The sequence below is a fragment of the Acomys russatus genome, chromosome 5 (assembly GCF_903995435.1).
Source record: "Acomys russatus chromosome 5, mAcoRus1.1, whole genome shotgun sequence".
NCBI lineage: Eukaryota > Metazoa > Chordata > Mammalia > Rodentia > Muridae > Acomys > Acomys russatus.
In genome coordinates this window covers 12,732,011-12,750,785 of record NC_067141.1, presented here as the reverse complement: position 1 = coordinate 12,750,785, position 18,775 = coordinate 12,732,011, and the positions used below count along the sequence as shown (strand labels likewise).

Below are 18,775 nucleotides of genomic sequence, written 5' to 3'. Positions count from 1 at the left end.
ATTTTTAGAAATGGGCTGTGCCCAAGTATGTATTTTTCTTTATATAGCAGCTAATTTTTCAAATTACCGAGCCTTCGAAAAAAGTTCTAAAAGAGTAACAGTCACAAGGATAATTAGGGAAATGAGCAGGTGTGAAAGTCCCTTATGAAAAAAAAATTGCTATAAACGTATTGATGTCTTGACAATATTTGTTTCAACAGAATGTTCCGTGGAACTGCACAGCCTCTTGTTCCTTGTCAAGCAGCTTAACATAAATCTCCTCTGTGGGGCTCATAAATATTTGAACAATTATTAGCTGTGTAAGGTGTTTGAGGATTATTTGGCAAGTACAGATTTATGTTGTATAACAGAAATTGGCTTAAAACAGCATTCTGCGTCTCAGGGATGGATGAGCAGACAGACATGGGCTTACCTTACTTAACAGAAATACAGTAACAGATTCTTGAGCAAAGCAAACAATGAGCCTGTGGCAAAGTCGGGAAACAGGAAGGATCCAAGCAGCCATTTTGGGTCCTCCTGTCTGTCTAGTAGCTGCCCTGTAAACTGGAAAGCCTAGTCTTATTGCATGGCTATCATCCAAGACGAACCCGGATTTTTTATCAGTTTCCTCTGATCCTCTGGAGAGATGCTCCCAGCTCTTTGTTGGGTGAGGGGCGGGTGTCTCAGACTGAACTTAGATATACACATTATTAGGTTAAGGACAGAAATGGTTCCAGAGAGAGACATTCCCTGGCTGGCTGGTGCTGTGAATGGACCTACACCAAGTGCAGTCAGTCACATGACAAGGATTTTTTTTTTTTTTTTGTCTCTCTGATGCTCTCTTTGTTTCTGCAGTGGATGTAAAAATCGACAGATTATTATAACCACTAGTATCTGAAGAGCCCATAAAGGCTGTGCCAAAAGCTACAAAGCATACTCCTTCTCACGGTCACCTGTTGGGAGTGGAGAGGACTGACTAAGCATGGTGAGCCTGAGATCTCATTTAGATGGCTCGAACTTCTGTGGGGCCCTCACTAGGAGAGTGACATCGGACCTGGAACCTCAAGTCATGATGCCCTGCAGGTCAGAGAGCTGGAAACAAGGAGAGCAAATAACTGAGTGATCTGGCACAGGTCTCTTAATGAGACATCAAGGACAGAGGAAGAGGTGAAGGAAAGAATAATGCCAGGGCTGGGATGTAGCTCACTTGATAGAGTGCCTGCTTGCATCCCTGAAGCCCTGAGTTCAGCCTCCACACTGCAGGCTTAGTTGCACAGGCCCACAACCCCAACACTTGGAAGAGTGAAGATCATCAGTTCAAGGTCATCCTTGGAAATATAGTGAGTTGAAGACTTGCCCAGGATGCACTAGACCCTGCCTCAAAACAAAATAAAGCAAAACAAAAAGCCACCACCAGCAAAACAACAACAAAACCCCAAAACCCAAAACAAAACAAAACAAAAACCCGAAAAGAAAAAAATGCACCATCTGTGGGCCTTTCGGATAGTTATCACAGGGGCAAAAGGAGAGATGGGACAGAAAATGGGTTGGAGAGACACCATCAGTGCAGCTGGGAAGGCAGAGGCCTTCCCTGCAGACAGGCAGGCTCAGCTTTGCTATCCTTTCTGTATGTTGTGACCTTCCACTGGATGTCACAGGTTTCCAAGTGAGTATCCTCCGAGAAACGGGGAGGGGGGGCCAAGGGCCCCTCCAGGAGCGCTGCTGCTGACTGTCACTCTGGAGTGCTGGCTCTGAACAACCCACCTCTGTGCTGCTTGCCCTGCTGGCTCTAATTATGCATCTCTCCAGGGAAAACAAACAAGCAAATGTTAGCAGTGAGAGCCAAGATGAGTAGCACTCGCTTCCTGATTCTAGGGATACAGAGAGCTACACGTTCAGATGGGAACATTCTCTGGGAGCCCCCAGGACATTGGCAGTGCCGGTGTGTGCTCCACTGTCGACCTGGTCGTTATGAAGTGCTTTCAGAACTGACAGGTTCAAGGCTACCAAGATTTACTATGCTCTAACTACTGGCCCTAGCGGCTTGTGCCTAGACCGTTACCTGCTTGCCATATGTCTTAGTGTGACCTCAGCCATCCTGTAGAATTCAAGGGAAGGGTAGTGTTAAATTTCAGCTCTGTCGGAATCATGTGAAAAGCACTTAAGCCTAGTGTTTAGGAAGCTTTACAGGTCTCTGTGGGCCTGCTGTCTGTCTGCAGCTACAACACCTGGCCTGGCTAACATTTTTGGCCCTTCTAACCAGGACTCTAAATGAATCTCTTGGTAGTCTTGAGCACCAGGAATGTGGCTCACTGATGGACCCTCTCTTCTCTGTACCACACAAATCCCTGTGGCTTGCTTTCTTGTCAGGGGTGGCTGGCTTCAGATAAAACAACCCCAGTTAGTGAGCTCAGGGGACGTGTAGAAGGGATCCAGCCCAAACCAATGCCTGCCTGGAATGCCAGGAGAGCAGAGGCTCTCCCTTCTGCTCTGGAAGACTCTTCTGCATCTTGGTTCTCAAGCATCATGGAGGTTTGACAACTAGACCCAAGGCCCTCTGGCCATCCATTTCCCCATGGGCCCTGTGTCAGCTGCAATTTCCTCTTGCAATACCCTTCCACCTGGGAGTTCCTAAACTGCACTCTGAAGGCTGGCTGGGTGGCCTGCATAGGAACAGCGAGGACAGAGAGTGAGGCAAAAAGTAACAGCTGACCTGCCTAGCACCCTGGCATTGGCGGGCCTCAAGCCAGTGATTCCCTCTCTTAGGTAAATGGGGAAGCCTTATCAAGGTACCCAGGTTCATCGCAGAGGCATCCTTGGACCATATGCCAGGCCCTAGGTAGGAAGACAAATAGACTTAAGGGCTAGTTGACCTTGTGGCTGGCAGGCACTGTGGCCCCCTGGAGGCATCTCTACTGAATCCTGAGACCTTGTGAGTTAAGTGTGCAGAAAGTAGACAGATGACAGTTGGGGCGGGTCCTGGGTCACTCAGAACCTCCTGTAATCCCATGAGCTCTTATACTTGGAGACGATTCTTTCCTAGCTGGAAGTAGAAAAGGCAGGGGTGGTTGGAAAGTATAGCTTGGGTTTGACCTGTGAATTCTGACTCTGTGAAGCAAGGCAGTGCATGCCCTGGAAGGCACACAAAGCAGGCTGCAAAGCAGTCTCAGTGAAAAGCCAGTGAACCTATGGAACCGTTTGGGTGGCCACTGCTAGGACCTGGCTTTAGCAGTATGCTGAGTGGGGATGAAAGCCGTTCCCCTATCCCCACCATGACTTTGCTGGCCACTACCACACACAGACTTCAGCCTGGTGTTGCTGCCTCAGACATTTAGTTTGGGCATCAGTAAGTCTCTTGTTTCAAGCCTGTCCCAATCTGTTAGAGGAGCCATAGGATATTGGTACAGACCCTGGGTCCTCAGGTCCCCAGCCCGGAGAGAAGCGGCGGTCACTGACTTCCTTCCACTCCACTAAGAGAAGACTGAGAAACAAAGAAAGAAACAAACAACTAAGATGTGTTGTCTAGAGGTGAGATACATTTTATCAAAGGGAAGTGACACGAGGATTCTCCAGACAAACCTGGTCCTAGGAAGACAAATGCCCTCTTGTAACTTAGGACACAGTGGTCTTTGGCTAGCTCCAGTCTCTCTAACAGAGCCACACTCTGAAGGATAGGCAACAAGGGTGTCCAGGCCCTTAAGCCCTGCTCTTGGAGAACTACATCCTGGAAACCTGGGGTTCCTAATTGGACTGGGGCCACAGGACTGCTTCTAGCACCTTAGCATTTCAGGCCTTTTTTTTTTTTTTCAGTTTTTTTTTTTTTTTAAATCACTTTACAGCCTGATCCCAGCCTCCCTCCTGTCCTCCTAGTCCCACCTTTATGGCCCCTCTGCCTGTCCCCCTTCCTTCTTCTCAGAGAAAGGGAAGCCCCCAAGGGGTCCCAACCCACCCTGGCATCTCAAGTCGAAGCAGGACTAAATATATCCTCTCCCATTGAGGCCAGACAAGGCAGGCCAGCTAGGGGGAGTAGATCCAAAAACAGACAACAGGGTCAGAGATAGATAGCCCCTACTCCATTGTTAGGGGACCCACATGTTGATCAGGCTGCACACCTGCTACATATGTGTAGGGGGCCTAGGTCCAGCGCATGCATGCTTTTTAGCTTACTCTGTGGGTCTTCTTGTGGTGTCTTTGACCCCTCCAGCTTCCTCTTATCTTTTCTTTCACTCTTCCACAAGATTCCACAAGCTCTGCCTATTGTTTGGTCGTGGGTCTCTGCATCTGCTTCCACCAGGTTGCTGGACGAAGCCTCTCATATAAGAGAGGGTCCTGTCTGCAAGCACAGCAGCGTTTCATTAACAGTGACAGGGGTTGGCTCTCTCCCATGGGGTGGGTCCCAAGTTGAGCTAGTCATGGTTTGCCATTCCCTCAGTCTCTGCTCCATCTTTATCCCTACACTTTCTGTAGGCAAGACAGTTTTTGAACAGGAGGTTTTATGGGTGGGTTGGTGCCCCCCCCTCCACTGGAAGTTCCATCTGCTTCCAGGAGATGGCAACTTCAGGCTCCCTAACCTCAGCTGCCAGAAGTCTCAGCTAGGATCACTCCATAGACTCCTGGGAGCCTCCCAGACCCAAGAGTCTCCCCCGCCCCATTTCCGTTTTCTCTCCAGTTTTGACCCTACCTCTGCTCTCCGCACCTGATCGCCACCCCTATTGCCCTCCCCACCTCCTCTCTCACCTAGTTCCCTCCTTCTTCAGGCCAATCTTAACTCAGACTTGTTCTGCAAAGTGAAGGAATGGAAGTTACAGCCCTGAAGTTCCCTCTCAAAATCAGTATGTCCCATGCCTGCAGAAGGAATGCCCAGAAGGACGGAACACTGGCCTTCTAGGAGGACAAGGGAGGCTGTTGATAGTCTTACAGTGAATGGGCCAACACCTGCTGGAGAGGCCTCTGGCGGTAGGAGGGAGGGCGGGTCTGCAGGCGCCTCGCCTCTCCTGGGCGCGTCTATGCCCGCCCCGCTCCAGCCCAGCCCCGCCCGTCCGGCCTGTCCCACCCGCCATCTGCACCCGCTGCAGCGCCTGTCCTGCGCTGCGGCCTGTCCTGCACCCCTGTCCTGCGCTGCGGCCATCATCTGTAGCCCGCCCGCCGCTCCCGGGGACCCAGATCCTGTCCCGGGCGCGGGTCAGAGCGGGCATGGCCCGTCTCGGGGTCTCCTTCCCTGCACTGACCCTGGCACTTGTGGCAGTGGCCTTGGCTGGGGTCAGAGCCCAGGGCGCAGCCTTCCAGGAGCCTGATTATTATGGCCAGGAGCTCTGGAGACAGGAACGCTACTATGAACAACCGGAGCCAGAGCCAGAGCCGGAGCTCTTCTCGCCTCCAATGCACGTGGACCGCAGAGTGGAGGAGCAGGGGCAACAGGAGCCGCACCAGCAGGAGCCCAGGCCGCCCAAGAAGGCTACTAAGCCCAAGAAGGCTCCCAAGAAGGAGAAGTTGGTTGCAGAGACGCCTCCACCAGGTAACTTTTTGCATCGGGCAGCCCAAGGGGGCGCCCGCGATCCTGGCACTCCAGGGGACACCTAGTTTCCCCAGTATGTTTCCCTGAGTGAGCCCAGCCAAAGCCCTGTGGTGCCCACTACTCATTAGAGACAGCATCTGAATTAAGGCCAGCTTTCTCTCCCTGCCCCCTCAGGCAGAAGCAGCTTTGGGAAGCTGTCTGGGGAGCCGACCCCAGTGTCTCAAGATTGATGCTCTGCAGGCAAAGGAGGAACCTGTTGCTTTTTCCTGCTCCGCTTAAGTCTTCAGTCTTTAGAGGCATTTTTTTTCCCTAGACTAATTTTTATCAATTTGCATGTGACTGGCTGGTGTACTTTGGCAGATGGCCTTGGCAAGATTCTATCAGTGGCCTTTATTCAGGCAGTGCCCCTTCTCAGCTTCTTCCATTTCCTTGTCAGTGGGCCCCTTGAGTCCACTATGCACAGAATGGCACAGTCCCAGCTGGAGACTTTGGACCACTCCTGGTCCCTGTAAGCAGCCAAGATTCTGCCCTGGAAAGGACAGACTACAGGAGCCCTGGAAAGCTCCAAGTCACTGGCAGCCCGGGTGCTCTACGCATCCTTTGCACCCATCTCAAATCCATCCTCACTTTTTTCTGGCCAGTCCTTCATCACTCATCCTGCGAAGAGGACTCTCTCTTAAGTTTTTCAGGTGGTGATTGCTCAGTGCAGAGCCCCGTTGCTACTATTTCAACCATGGGGCAGCCAGCACAGTGACCAAATTCTATGCCTTGCAGTGTCTGTGTGAAAGGAGTCACATGCCAGGCCACAGAGCTCTGAGTTCAGAAGCAGCTTTCATTTGGTTTAAAACAGATATCAAAGTCACCAGCCAGGATGACAAGGGAAGATGCAGATGTTCTTGAGGCGCTGGCCCCATTTGAGTGCCACCTTAAATGGCCGAGTCCCTGCCAAGTGCCATTGACAGTTCTGTGGGTTGTGAGTGCTTTGCCGCCCCCCCACAATAGTACCATAGGGACTCCCCAATGTTTTCTGTGGGAATGATGAGGATTAAGATGGAGAAAAGCTACAGTGGCTTGACATCAGGGGTGGAGTGAGACACTGGCTTTGGTGGTGTCCACTGGTCTCATTTGGTTGTCTTCCTGGCTCTGGAAGGTGGCTACCCTTGTTATGTTACAGATGAGGAGCCTTAAGGTCAAACAGGGGAAGGAACTTATTTTGCCCCAGCCCTGCTTGGGAGAACCGAAAGCCTGCCCTGCTAGCCAGGACCTGGAACTTGGGGTCTATTTTCTGAGCCCAAGCTGCTCCATCTGCAGATAGAAAGAACAGTGTCTGCCGCTGTACTTTCTTGTGTCCGATGCTGCCAAAGCCTTTCCTAGCACCCTTTAGTGTGCCCTGGATTTTGAGGTATATTTGCTGCAGGGGAGACTTTCATTCACTCTGTGCACGGTTTCCAAATTTCTGCTCAGCACCAAGCGTTAGGTGAAGCCCTAGGGACAGAGGACACAGGACAGACTGGCCCCTCCTCCAAGGACCTCACAGGAGGTGTGTGACTTCGGGGAAATAACCACAGGTGTGCTAAGAGTTGCAGAGAACATGGGAATGCCAAGAAAATAAGTAGAAGGGCTAGGCCAGTGCTTCTGAGGGGGAGCTGACTGACTAGGCCTGATTAGTGAGCCGCCCTTGTTTGAGTCCTCTCACCAGGGATGAGTTACAGTCTTTCCTGAGACTTCAGAAGTTCACATCCCAGCCCCAGCAGTGCCCCCAGCTAATATGTGCTGGGGGCTCAGCTATCACAATCCAGAAGCGATCCTTCCTCTTCTTGGAGCATCATCAGTAATTATCAGCCTTGGAATGGGGAGGCAGGGGAAATCAGGTATAATCTGATTTGCAAGCAAGCAAAGGGCCATTTTCTTTTGGAAAGGCATCTTGCAGACAAAGGTTGGCCATGGGACAGGAAGTTAAGTGTTCCTGGAGAATATTTAGCCATTTGGGTCCTGTCTACACACAGAAGACACATTCTGAAGCACCAGAATCAGGCTCAGAGGCCTTTGGGAGGTTGCTTCCTGGCTCACAGCTGTTTTAGCCATTTTCCTAGTGAATTAGGTGGGGCATTTTAGAGATTCTCCAGCTAGCATAAGAGTGACATTCATGACATTAACTAAGCTCCCTCTCGCTCCCTCCCCCTTTCCGTGTGTGTGTGTGTGTGTGTGTGTGTGTGTGTGCACTTAATAAAACTTTCAACTGTGGAGTGCAGGGGTCTGCATGTAGTAAGGGAGAGATTAGATTAAAATGGTCTTGGTTAGGGGACTCAGCAGAATTTGTGCTCTCCAATTGTTCACAGAGAGGGTAATTATACCCCCCTTTAAGTGGTGGCTTATACACTTCACTCACGATGTTCTAGAGGCATCTTCTGTGTGGCCAGCTATTTTATGAACAGGTTACCAGTCTTATGAATGTGCTTCAGAAGAAGGAAGTTGGGACTCTGGTCTGGGGTGTTAGATGCAAACTTCCGGAGTTTACTGCATGACTGTTGCATGCTGGGTTCCAGGACAGGCTAGGGCGAAGGGTGAGAGATGAATGAGAGCATAAAACAGAGAACTGATTTGGGTATCTCATGTACATCATATTTGGAGACAGTAAAATATTTCCACACAGCTCTCGGAGCCTAAAAGTTGGAATTGATAAAGGAAATATTGGAAACGTATGTGTGGTGGGCACTAAGAGGGCATTTGTGTGGATCCCTGAGGAGGCTGGTGCAAGGGCTATTTGGTCTGGCTTTGAGTTTGGCTTTGATCCTTGGCAACCAGAGAAAAACCCTGCGGATGCCATGTGCTGATATCTGTGAAATTGGCTTGGAGAACGGAATCCTTTAAAGAAACTGTGGTACTTTTACACTATGGAATACTACTCAGCTATTAAAATCAAGGAAATCCCGAAATTTGTGGACAAATGGATGGAACTAGAAACGATCATACTGAGTGAGTTAACCCAGAGGTAGAAAGACCCACATGGTATATACTCACTTATAATTGGACACTAGCCCAAAAGGGATGTCCCAAGAAAGTCTTTACTTACCAGGAGATTGAGATAGATGTGAGGACATCCTCTTGCGACCCTAGGTGAGAGAAGTATGGGAGAATGGAGAAACAGAAAGATCCAGAGGGTCCTAGAAACCTACAAGAAGAACATCATGATGGGCGGATCTGTACCCGGGGGTTCTGCTCAAACTACTGCACTAACCAAGGACAATACACGCAGTAAACATTGAACCCCTACTCAGATCTAGCCAATGGACAGGACATTCTCCATAGTTGTGTGGAGAGTGGGGTCTGACTTGAACATGAACTCTGGTGCCCCATATTTGACCATTTCCCCATAGTGGGGAGGCCTGGTGGCACTCAGAGAAAGGATAAGCAGGCTACCAAGATGAGACTTGATAGCCTAAGACCATATAGTGGGGGAGGAGGTCCCCCTCGGTCCTAGACCTAGGAAAGGCGGAATAGGGTGAAAGCGGGAGGGAGGGAGGAACAGGTGGATACAAATGAGGGGAAAACAATTGAGATGTAATCTGAATAAATTAATTAAATAATAAAAAATTAAAAACAAACAAAAAACAAAAAGAAAAGAAAAGAAAATGGAACCCTTTAGGTAATTGAGTGTACCAGTGAGCATTCCTACTGTGACACAATGGAGAAGAAGGAACCTCAATTGAAGAATCGCCTCCGTCAGATTGGCCTGTGGATATGTCTGTGGGGGGACTTTCCCAATTGCTAATTAGTGTAGGAGGGCCTGGCCCACTGTAGGTGAGGCAGACCTGGGCTGTGTAAGAACGGCAGCAAAGAAAGCCAGCAAACGGCCTTCCCCTGTGGTCTCTGCTTCAAGCTCCTGCCTTGAACTCCTTCCTTAACATCCCTTGATGGTGAACTATGACCTCAAGTTAAAATCAACCCCCTTTCCCCCCACCTTGCTTTTGATCATGGTGTTTCTTACAGCAACAGAAGGCAAACTAGAACCCCTACTCAGAAAAGCTAAAACTTGAAATGCTTCAAAATCTGAGCCCTTTGAGACCTGGCATACTCAGGGTGGTTATGCACCACGATGCTTTGCTTTAACTCCAAGTTACCTCCGGGCTATGCGTGCGCTGTATGTGAGTGACACATAGATGAAGTCCGTGGCTGTGGAAAGCCATGAAATCTGAAGTGCCTTTGTTCCTAAGGACTTGTACCAGGGATGCTAAACCAGCATTTCATTTTCCATGGAGAAGGGCCCAGCCATATTGAATGGAAGAGAATACTAAAAGGCATTTACTTAAATGTTTAGTTTGGAATAATTACAGACTCATAGGAACTTACAGAAGCATTATGGTGCGGTCCCATGATCCACTCAGTATGATCAGTCCACCAATGGGAAATCTTAGGCAACTTTAGTGTAAATTCCCCAACACTGGCATTCTCTCCATCTGGCACTGAGTATACACGTGCTTGGAGGGGGTTGGTGTTCTGTGAGTTGTAGAATATGCAGCTTTGACTCATGAGATACCAGTAGGACCTTCCTCTCAGCCCTCACAAACGAAAGTGTCTCTAGCCATTGACAGTCATGTGCAAAGGGTTGGGATCACCACTGGCATGATATTAAAAAAACACTATAAATCTATTAATTAGGTTGCAATATTACATCTCAGAAGTTTCCTTATGTGTATGTGTGCATGTGTATGTGCATGTGCACATGTGTATATATGTGTATGTACATGTGTGCTTCTCTCTCTCTCTCTCTCTCTCTCTCTCTCTCTCTCTCTGTGTGTGTGTGTGTGTGTGTGTGTGTGTGTGTGTATGGGTCCACTAAGATATGGGACTGTGGAAACCTTTTCTGAGGGTTAGGGGACTTTGGTGTCATAGTCAACCTGAAGCTTTTCTTGAAGCATCACTTTGCCCTAGAACAGTAGAACTTTTTGGAAAGTCAATGGTCACAGCGCAAACTCCTATCCTGTCCAGCCTCTCCACCCCACCCCTCCCCAGATGTGCTCTCCTCACTTCAAGGCCATCATCAACTCATAGGATGAGCAGTTCTGATTGCTAGAATATCTTCTTCATTAATGCCCTTCTTCTAACTTTATTTATCCAGCTGTTTCTGGTTGAATTCCACAGTTCTACAGTTGGAATGCTTTGTGGTCCTAGGAGTGAGCCTCAGGTCCTGAGTTTCCATTATCCAGCACAAAGAGTAAGATAGAAGACCCGTGGGGCATGCCAGTGGATTTAGGATGCGTTTGTTTTGTGGTCACCTTCTTTCTAGAGGATAAAATGTAGCCAACTGCTGGGCCATGGTGGGGCACATCTTTAATCCCAGCACTCGGCAAACACAGGCAGGTGGACTTCTGAGTTCGAGGCGAGCTTGGTCTACAGAGTGAGTCCAGGACAGCCAAAGCTACACAGAGAAACCCTGCCTCAAAAACAAAAACAAAAACAAACAAATAAAGGAAAAGAAATGTAGCTAAGTACTAGACTACAGTTACATAATACTTCTGTCTTTTCTACCCACATGGCAGAAAGAAACAGGGTAACAAACAAGACTGGGAATAAGTACATTGAGTATTGTGTTTTCTTCCTTCATTGTTCCTTAGCTTAGACGCTGGCTCTAATATGGAGGGTTTAAATGTGATTTCCCACTGACTTCTTTGTAGAGTTTCTAGGCACAGGCTAGAACGCACCGCTGTTAGGATCTGAACAAATCCACATGGACACTCCCTAGTCCTGAGCTAGTCCCCCTGGGATGTGCAGTGTGCAGACAGCCATGTTTCTTTGTAGGTCTATGCCCAGAATCATCCAGTTCGCATTGAATATGTGTTGTGGCCCAGCTGTCAGGGGAAATAAAACAGGGTGGTTATTTGAGGATATTTGCTTGTAAACAATGCCCTTTCTGTGCGAACTGTTACTGGTTGATGGAAAGAGCTCTTCTGCAAAGCCTGCTTCGTTTCTTTTTGGGCAAGAGCAGCTGGGTTTGATGGAAATGCCCTATCTTTGTGCAAAACTGGAGTGTGAAGATTTATTAGGAATGTATGTTGGTAAAATATTTCAGTAGTATTTTTTAATAAACCCAGGGCCTATCATTAGCACACTTAGATGCTGCCCCTGCACAAAGCTTCATTAGCATACTTAAAGAACAAGAAAACCTTGATGTCCTAACATGTTTTGGTATTAAACCTGAAGTATTGCATCCAAGTGAACTCCCTGCAGAGCTCCAAGGGAAAGAAAGGATGAATTAGGGGAAAAAAGCATTACCACCCTTTCCAGAACGCTTTCCAAAGTTAACTTGCTGCTGGCCTGCTCCCCCTACCTGGGCCCATGGCTCCTGAAATCAGGGTTGGGCTTGGATAATAGAGGGTGGAGACCCTACAGGGATCCAGGAAGTCAGATTGCATGCTGTGGCTCTAAAAACAGTTCTGGCATTTTCCAGTCTACCTCTTGTGTCTGTGCCGGCCAAATCCCAAGGTGATCATGCCTCATGCCAGAGACAGAACCAGTTTCAGCTCCAGAGCCTGAATTTTTGTGGTGAGGCCTCCTTTGCATGACCCAAGGGGCTGGGAAGATGAGTGCCTAGGCTTAGTGTCATCAGTAGTGACAGGCTCTGCCCTCTGACCCCCTCTCCGTGCAGCTGCCCCTTGGGCTGTGAAACCTTTCAGTTAGGTTTCTTTGACTGGCTTGGGTTTGACTGGTCAGTGTCCCTAAGTGGCTGGCCGTCATTTGGCTCCCCACTGGCTATCATGGATGGCCAACATGGCAAAGAACATTTTTACTGTTCATATGTTAATTAATCAGCTTCTGATGTCACAGGTGGAGTGCTTCCTGGTAAGCCTGTTGACGAGTTAGAGACGACTAGGGGCAGGATGCAGGTGACGCATGTGACTTTCTTAGCTCTGATTCCTCCTCCTGTGAGGTTATAGTGCAGGCTGAGGTATGAGGTTAGGTAGGTGTGGCCTTCCAGGTTCTGATGGAAAGGGGGGAGGGGCTGGGGGATTTGAGTCGGGGCAGTTTTGTGTCATCTTTCCCTGGCTCCTGGAGTACCTGCCAGATTGTGTGTCCTGTAGATCCTGACGGGCAACGCTCTTGGATTGTTGGCATCTCCTTTCTCCTCTTAGCTTCTTTCCCTCAAGCTGCTTGAATTCATCTCCAAGTATAATCCTGCAGTACAGTATGTGCCTGCTTATCTCAGCCTATTCTACATGCCCAGATGCAAGCATGTCACCAAAACACTGAGCTGATTCTCAGATTCACTCTATTTTACACCATTTCCTCTGACACTGACTATCCTCAGGATTAGAAAGGTTATAGGCTTGCATCTCCATGTGTTTTGTCATTTTCCTCCTCCTATCTGTACGGAGCAAAAACTTCTTTTTTTAATAACATTTTTTGAAATTATAATATGATTACATAATTTCCCTTCTCCCTTTCCTCCCTCCAACCCCTCCCATGTACCCCCTAGCGTTCTCTCAAATTCATGGCCCTTTTCTTTTTCTTTTTCTTTTGGCAGCAATAAAAAAATTTAATACAATTTTTTTGTTAAGTCTGGTAAGGTGGCACATGCCTATAACCCCAGCACTCAGGGAAGAAGAGGCCCTTTTCTTTAATTGTACATATACATTTATTTGCATGTATATTTATATATATGTAATTTGAATAATATGTATATTATATATACATCATATAATATATTTACACATTATAGAACACATGCTTTATAATATATAGCACCTATTATATGCACATAATGTATGTATATATTATATATACTATATACATATATATTTCTAAATACATAACTACAACCTGCCCAGTTTGCATAATGTTACCAGTATGTTTATGATCTCAGGGCTGACCAGTTGATATTGGATAACCAGTTGGGAGGCTCTTCACTGGAGAATCATTTCTCCTGCTCTCAGCACTTAGTTGCCTATAGTTCTTTCTCTAGGACTGAGGACCCCCTAGGGTCCCATTTCCAAATTAGAACATCCATTGATGATGTCCCTGTTCAGGTCTTGTTTAGGCAGCCACGTTGACAAGACCTCATGGATGTGTGCGCTCTCCGTCTCTCTCTCTCTCTGTCTCTTTCATTTCTAGGAGACACGACCACGGAAAATGCCGTGTTCTTCTGTCTCTTACAATCATTCTCTCTTCTTTACTGCAATGATCCATGAACCTTAGGTGCAGGAATTATGTTGTAGATGTATCAGTTGGGACAGGGCACCACATAGTCTCGTGTTCTCTGCATTTTGATTGGTTGTGATTGTCTGTGATAGCCTTTATCTGCTGCACAGAGCAGTTTCTTTGGTGACAGGTGAGAATTTCATTTATCTATGAGTATTACAAATGTTAAAAACATTTTTAAAAAGACTAAGGGTTTAGAATGTAGTTAGGGATTGTGCTGGTTTAATAAAGTGCTGGATGTAGGCTCTCCTTCAAGGTCAGTGTTGTCACAGTCCTGAGTAGCCAGCTGGGTCTCTAGTACTAGGCATAAGTAAGCTTTAAGTCCAATTAAGAGTTGTTAGTTACTGCCAAAGCATGTGTGCTCTGTTGTGTCTTTAGAGTATCATGCTCTGCTGGCCTTTGCTGTAGGTCATAGGCATCATTGCTGCGTAGGACTTTTGTTAGCTTCCCTCCCTTAGAAGCTTGCATGGTGTCTTCTGACACCACAAAACTAGTCCTCTGGGAGGAGGCTTTCAGGTCAGATCCAGATCAGGACTTATGTTAAAATAATCCCAGCTCTGGGGAAACAGAGGCAGGGGGATCCCTGGGCTGTTGGCCAGCATGCTTGACAAGTACCAGGAGAGCGAGGCACACTGTTCAAAATAAAAACAAAAAAAAAGGAGGGGAAGGAGAACAGGCAGAAGTGGGAGGGAGGGTGGGACCAGGAGGAGAGGAGGGAAGGGGCTATGATTGGGATGTAAAGTAAATAAAAAATAAGGAAACCAAAAAAAAAAAAAAAGAAAAAAAGAAAGAAAAGAAAAGGGTGGTGGTGGATGGTGCCTGAGGAACAACTGAGGCTGCCCTTGGAGTGCCACATTTATGTGTACAGACCAGCCTGTGTACCCCAACACGTGTACACACAAATGGCCACCCATTTCTGAGAGAGACCTTTAGGTTACATTTCTGGGGAGCTACTGAGAACATCATGTGGTGTTTTTTCCTTTCTGCCATGGGTCCCTTACCAAGAAACACACGTGAGAACTGCCAGAGTCCCCCAGGACTTCAGGGGGAGTGTAGGGCCGTGAGCCTGGAATTTCCTGGGGAAACAGCCTGCAGGGAAGCAAAAGGCTTTTCAGTTTGGGGCTGGTGGGGGGTTGCTACTGTAAGCTCCTTGTGCAGCAAGGGGAAAATAGTTTTCTATTAAGCCAGAGGAATTATATTTATCACCGTGGACCAGAATAGAACATGTGGCCAGCATTAGCGGTGCCTTTTGCTACTTTTAAGGAATTCTGCGTTGTCACGCGGTCCAGATGGAGACACTGATTTGATTCTGGCTCCTCCGAACGCTATTTCCACTTCTCTTTCTTCTTTCATCTGTACAGACCATATGGTGCCTTTCTTGTTCTGTGGGGGGAGGGGGGAGGAGGGTCTGTGGAAGAGGCCTTTGTGTGGCAGAGAAGGCCCTTCGGAGTTTGTCACTAGCACTGTTATCTCCTGGGTGGCAGTGACCTTGGGAAGCCATCTCTCTTCCTTACTCTAGGCCGGCGAGTCTCAGCCTGTGGCTTGAGACACCTCTGGGGTTCACATATCAGATCTTTACGTTACAATTCATAACACAGCAAAATCACAGTTATTAAGTAACAATGAAATAATTTTATGGTTGCAGGTCACCACAACATGACGAACTGTATTAAAGGGTCGCAGCATTAGGAAGATTGAGAACCACTGCTTGAGGTCTTTATGTCCCAAACTGTAACATGTCCTTCCTGTCCTCAGAGTGCCACACGTTCTCACATCCAGAGGCTTCTTTGATACATAGAGTAACTCTGTCTTTCTCTCTTTTTCTTTCTAGGTAAAAACAGTAACAGAAAAGGCAAAAGAAGCAAAAGTCTCGAGAAAGCTGCCCGTGATGATCATGGCGTCTCCGCGGTCCATGAGGATGTCAGAGAGAGTAAGTGGAACTCTTGGAGGGTCCCTGACCCACTCCTGTCTTCTGCCCATGGTGGGCACAGGCATCTGGCATGGCTGTCCGGTCACAGATACTCTCTAGGGAGCTTGTCCAGACCCTGCGTCTATTCTTAGCTATTATGCAGCTCAAACTTTTCTGGGGCAGGGGAGGAGCATCACTGTCTTACCAAGATTTTCCCAATTGAATTGCTCAAGTCATATCCAAATTTTCTGTCCCCTCCCTTAGACTCTCCCTCTTTGAAGTCCATGTCATTGCTGCGGTCTCTTAGGTGCCCGCAGCCTTGGTGGTGTATTTCTTGTCTCCAAACCTAGCACACGGTCTCTGGCATCAGAGATAAAAATCTTCTATTTCCAAATCTGCAATGGTATACCTGACATCCCGCAGCCGCGTGAAACTTTTGGTTGTGTAATTACTTACACTAATGTGTTCAGTGGCGGCTGGGTGAATAGTTTGATAGAGTGCTTGCCTGGCATGCATGAAGCCTTAGGTTTCATCCTAGCCCTGTGCGCACCAGATGTGATGTGCACACCTATAAGACCAGCACTAGAGAAATAGAGGCAGGAGGTTCAGGAATTTACGGTCATCCTCAGCAACATAGAAAGTTGGAGGACAGCCTGAGATAGATAAGATCCTGTCTCAAAAACCACAGAAACCAAACCCCCAAAATATAGAAAAAGAATGTTCAATGTTATTAGCTAGTTTTGACTCATTTATTGTAGTCATGAATATTCGTAACTATTTTGTCACTATTATTGTAACTTTCTTGTTCAGGATCATTTATTTCTGCTAATATTTGTACTAGTGGTGATTTATTAAGTGTATATGTAGTAGCCAGGTGTTTTGCTCAGTGTCTGACTTTTCCAGGCACCCTGCTGAGCAGAGCAGGTATCACTCCTCCTCCTCTTCCTCTTCCTCCTCCTCTTTCTCCTCCCTTTGCAGATTAAGGGAGGCTACTTTGACCAGGGTTGTGTAGCAAAACAGAGCTTGGAATGAAAGATTAAAGGATTATTAGCTTTTTGCTTAGTAATAACAGCAGATGAAAAAATCAGCAAAATAATTTACAGATTTGCGCAGAACTCGTTCTCAATCACCACATACACTCATGAGCTGTGCCACAGAGACGACTATCACCAGGGAAGTTGGATGTTCCCTTAGGCACAATGACAGGGTTTGGGACTGTGTTTCTGACCAACAACTTGTCTTCAAAGAAATCTCTTCTCTGACCAACAGTGTGGTCTAAGATAAAGAGAAATCAATATTATGAGCTTCTGCAGTCATTTATGGAGCTAAACCGAAGTTGGTGACTGAGGCGCCCACTGAAAGGGCTTTGTCCCTTGGGAGGATATATTGGTGTACAGTACATAGATAGGGCTGTGTTTCTGATCTCATCCTGGGGCTCAGGTCCTTTAGAGTCTTTGATGGTTGACTTTATTCATCAACTTGACCCCATCTAACGTTCCCTGGTTAAAAAAAAAAGTCCAAATGAGGGATTGTCTATTTTCGGTTGACCTGTGGATCTGTCTGTGGGTAATTGTTTCAATTAAGTAATTGATTTGAGAAGACCCAGCCCACTGGGAGAGGCACCAATCCCTAAGTAGTGGGTTCTGAACTAAATAAAAATGGAGAAACTGAAATAAGTATAAGTAAGCAAGAATGTGTTTCTCTCTGCTCTTACTGTAGATGTGATGTGACCTACTGTTTTAAGTGTCTGCCACCTTGACTTCCCCACTGATAACTCTAACTTAGAATTGTGAGCAGAGATAAGCCCATGCCTCCTCTAAGTTGTCTTTTGTTGAGGTATTTTCTCACAGTGACAGAAATGAACTTAGGATAGTCTTAGCTCCCTTTCTGGTGAGGGGTCTCCTTAGCTCCTGGTGAGGGGTCTCCTTAGCTCCTGGTGAGGGGTCTCCTTAGCTTCTGGGGGGGCAGCAATAGTTTCTTTTGTTCGCATATTGCCACCAGGATGAGGCCCCTTTGGGGTGCTAGCCTCGGGAGCACTTTGGGGTACTAGCCTCGGGAGCACCTTGGGGTGCTAGCCTCGGGAGCACTTTGGGGTGCTAGCCTCGGGAGCACTTTGGGGTGCTAGCCTCAGGAGCACTTTGGAGTTTTGCTGGCAAAAAAAATCTGTACTTTAGGGGGGTTTTGGTATCTGGTGAATTCTTGACTGCTTTCAAACACATTTTAAAACATATTTTCTCCAGATTTTCTCTTAGTAGCTTCAGCAGAAGGGTTGGGCTGGATTTTCTTATTTCTTGTTTCTCAGAATTGGAAGCTATTAAAATTGGGGGAGGATTTCAGAAAGAATTTTTTCAGGCCTATTTCTACACACACACACACACACACACACACACACACACACATTCACGTGCACACACACGTGTGCATGCACAGACATGCAATGCATGCATGGCTTTTCCTCTTCTCTGTCACTGTCACTAATCTGCTGGCAAGACTGTTTTCCTGAGCTGGCCTCATGGAATAGGTCACTCATCTCAAAGGGAGCCTTTGATTCGCTGAGCATCCTATCATATTAACCTGTGAAATTATTCTATGTTTCTTAAAGAAAGCATTGATAAGAACATGGGAGGGCGCGAATATGGTTCCTTGTTGCACAGCTGAAGAAAGGAGAGAGACTGTGATTGTTTACTAGAAGGTTCACACTGAAGACAAGTGACAGAGCCCTAAAAACAGTCGGAAATATCTGGGACACATCTGTGGGATGGTGTTGAGCAAGACTGGGCTGCAGACACACCACTGGAAACTCACAGGACCTAGAATGCATCTCCTCAGACCATGTCAAGAGCCTTAATGGAGATATGACAGAAAGATGAGGTAGCCCAGATGTCTACTATATCATGCCCAAAGTATTGGCCATTACATGTGCCATATGTTTTTGGAATGTGATGGACAGTATAGATGCTGTCCCCTAATGTTATATGGGTGGATGGGCAACTAACTCCTTTAGGCAAAGAAGTTGCCCTTGGAGAACATTTCCCAAGAGAAATGTGTGCTTAGCTATTATTATGTGCCTAACATGCTATACTAGTCGGGCCAGGTATCCCAGGTACACTCTGGGTGTTGTCCTATGATCAGTTAGCTGCTAGGCCAATTGAGCTCTTATCTACTTATCCACCTCT

General features: G+C 47.2%; 1 protein-coding gene across 1 annotated transcript in view; it reads left to right on the top strand.

The window, feature by feature from the left end:
- The first annotated feature begins 5,084 nt into the window (after window positions 1-5,084).
- Cpxm2 (carboxypeptidase X, M14 family member 2) overlaps window positions 5,085-18,775 on the top strand; it is a 111,357-nt gene continuing 97,666 nt past the window's right edge. The window contains exons 1-2 of the mRNA XM_051145448.1: window positions 5,085-5,494; window positions 15,522-15,620. Of these exons, the coding sequence (XP_051001405.1) occupies window positions 5,173-5,494; window positions 15,522-15,620 (421 nt within the window). The 5' untranslated portion in view covers window positions 5,085-5,172. The remainder of the gene's footprint in view (window positions 5,495-15,521; window positions 15,621-18,775) is intronic.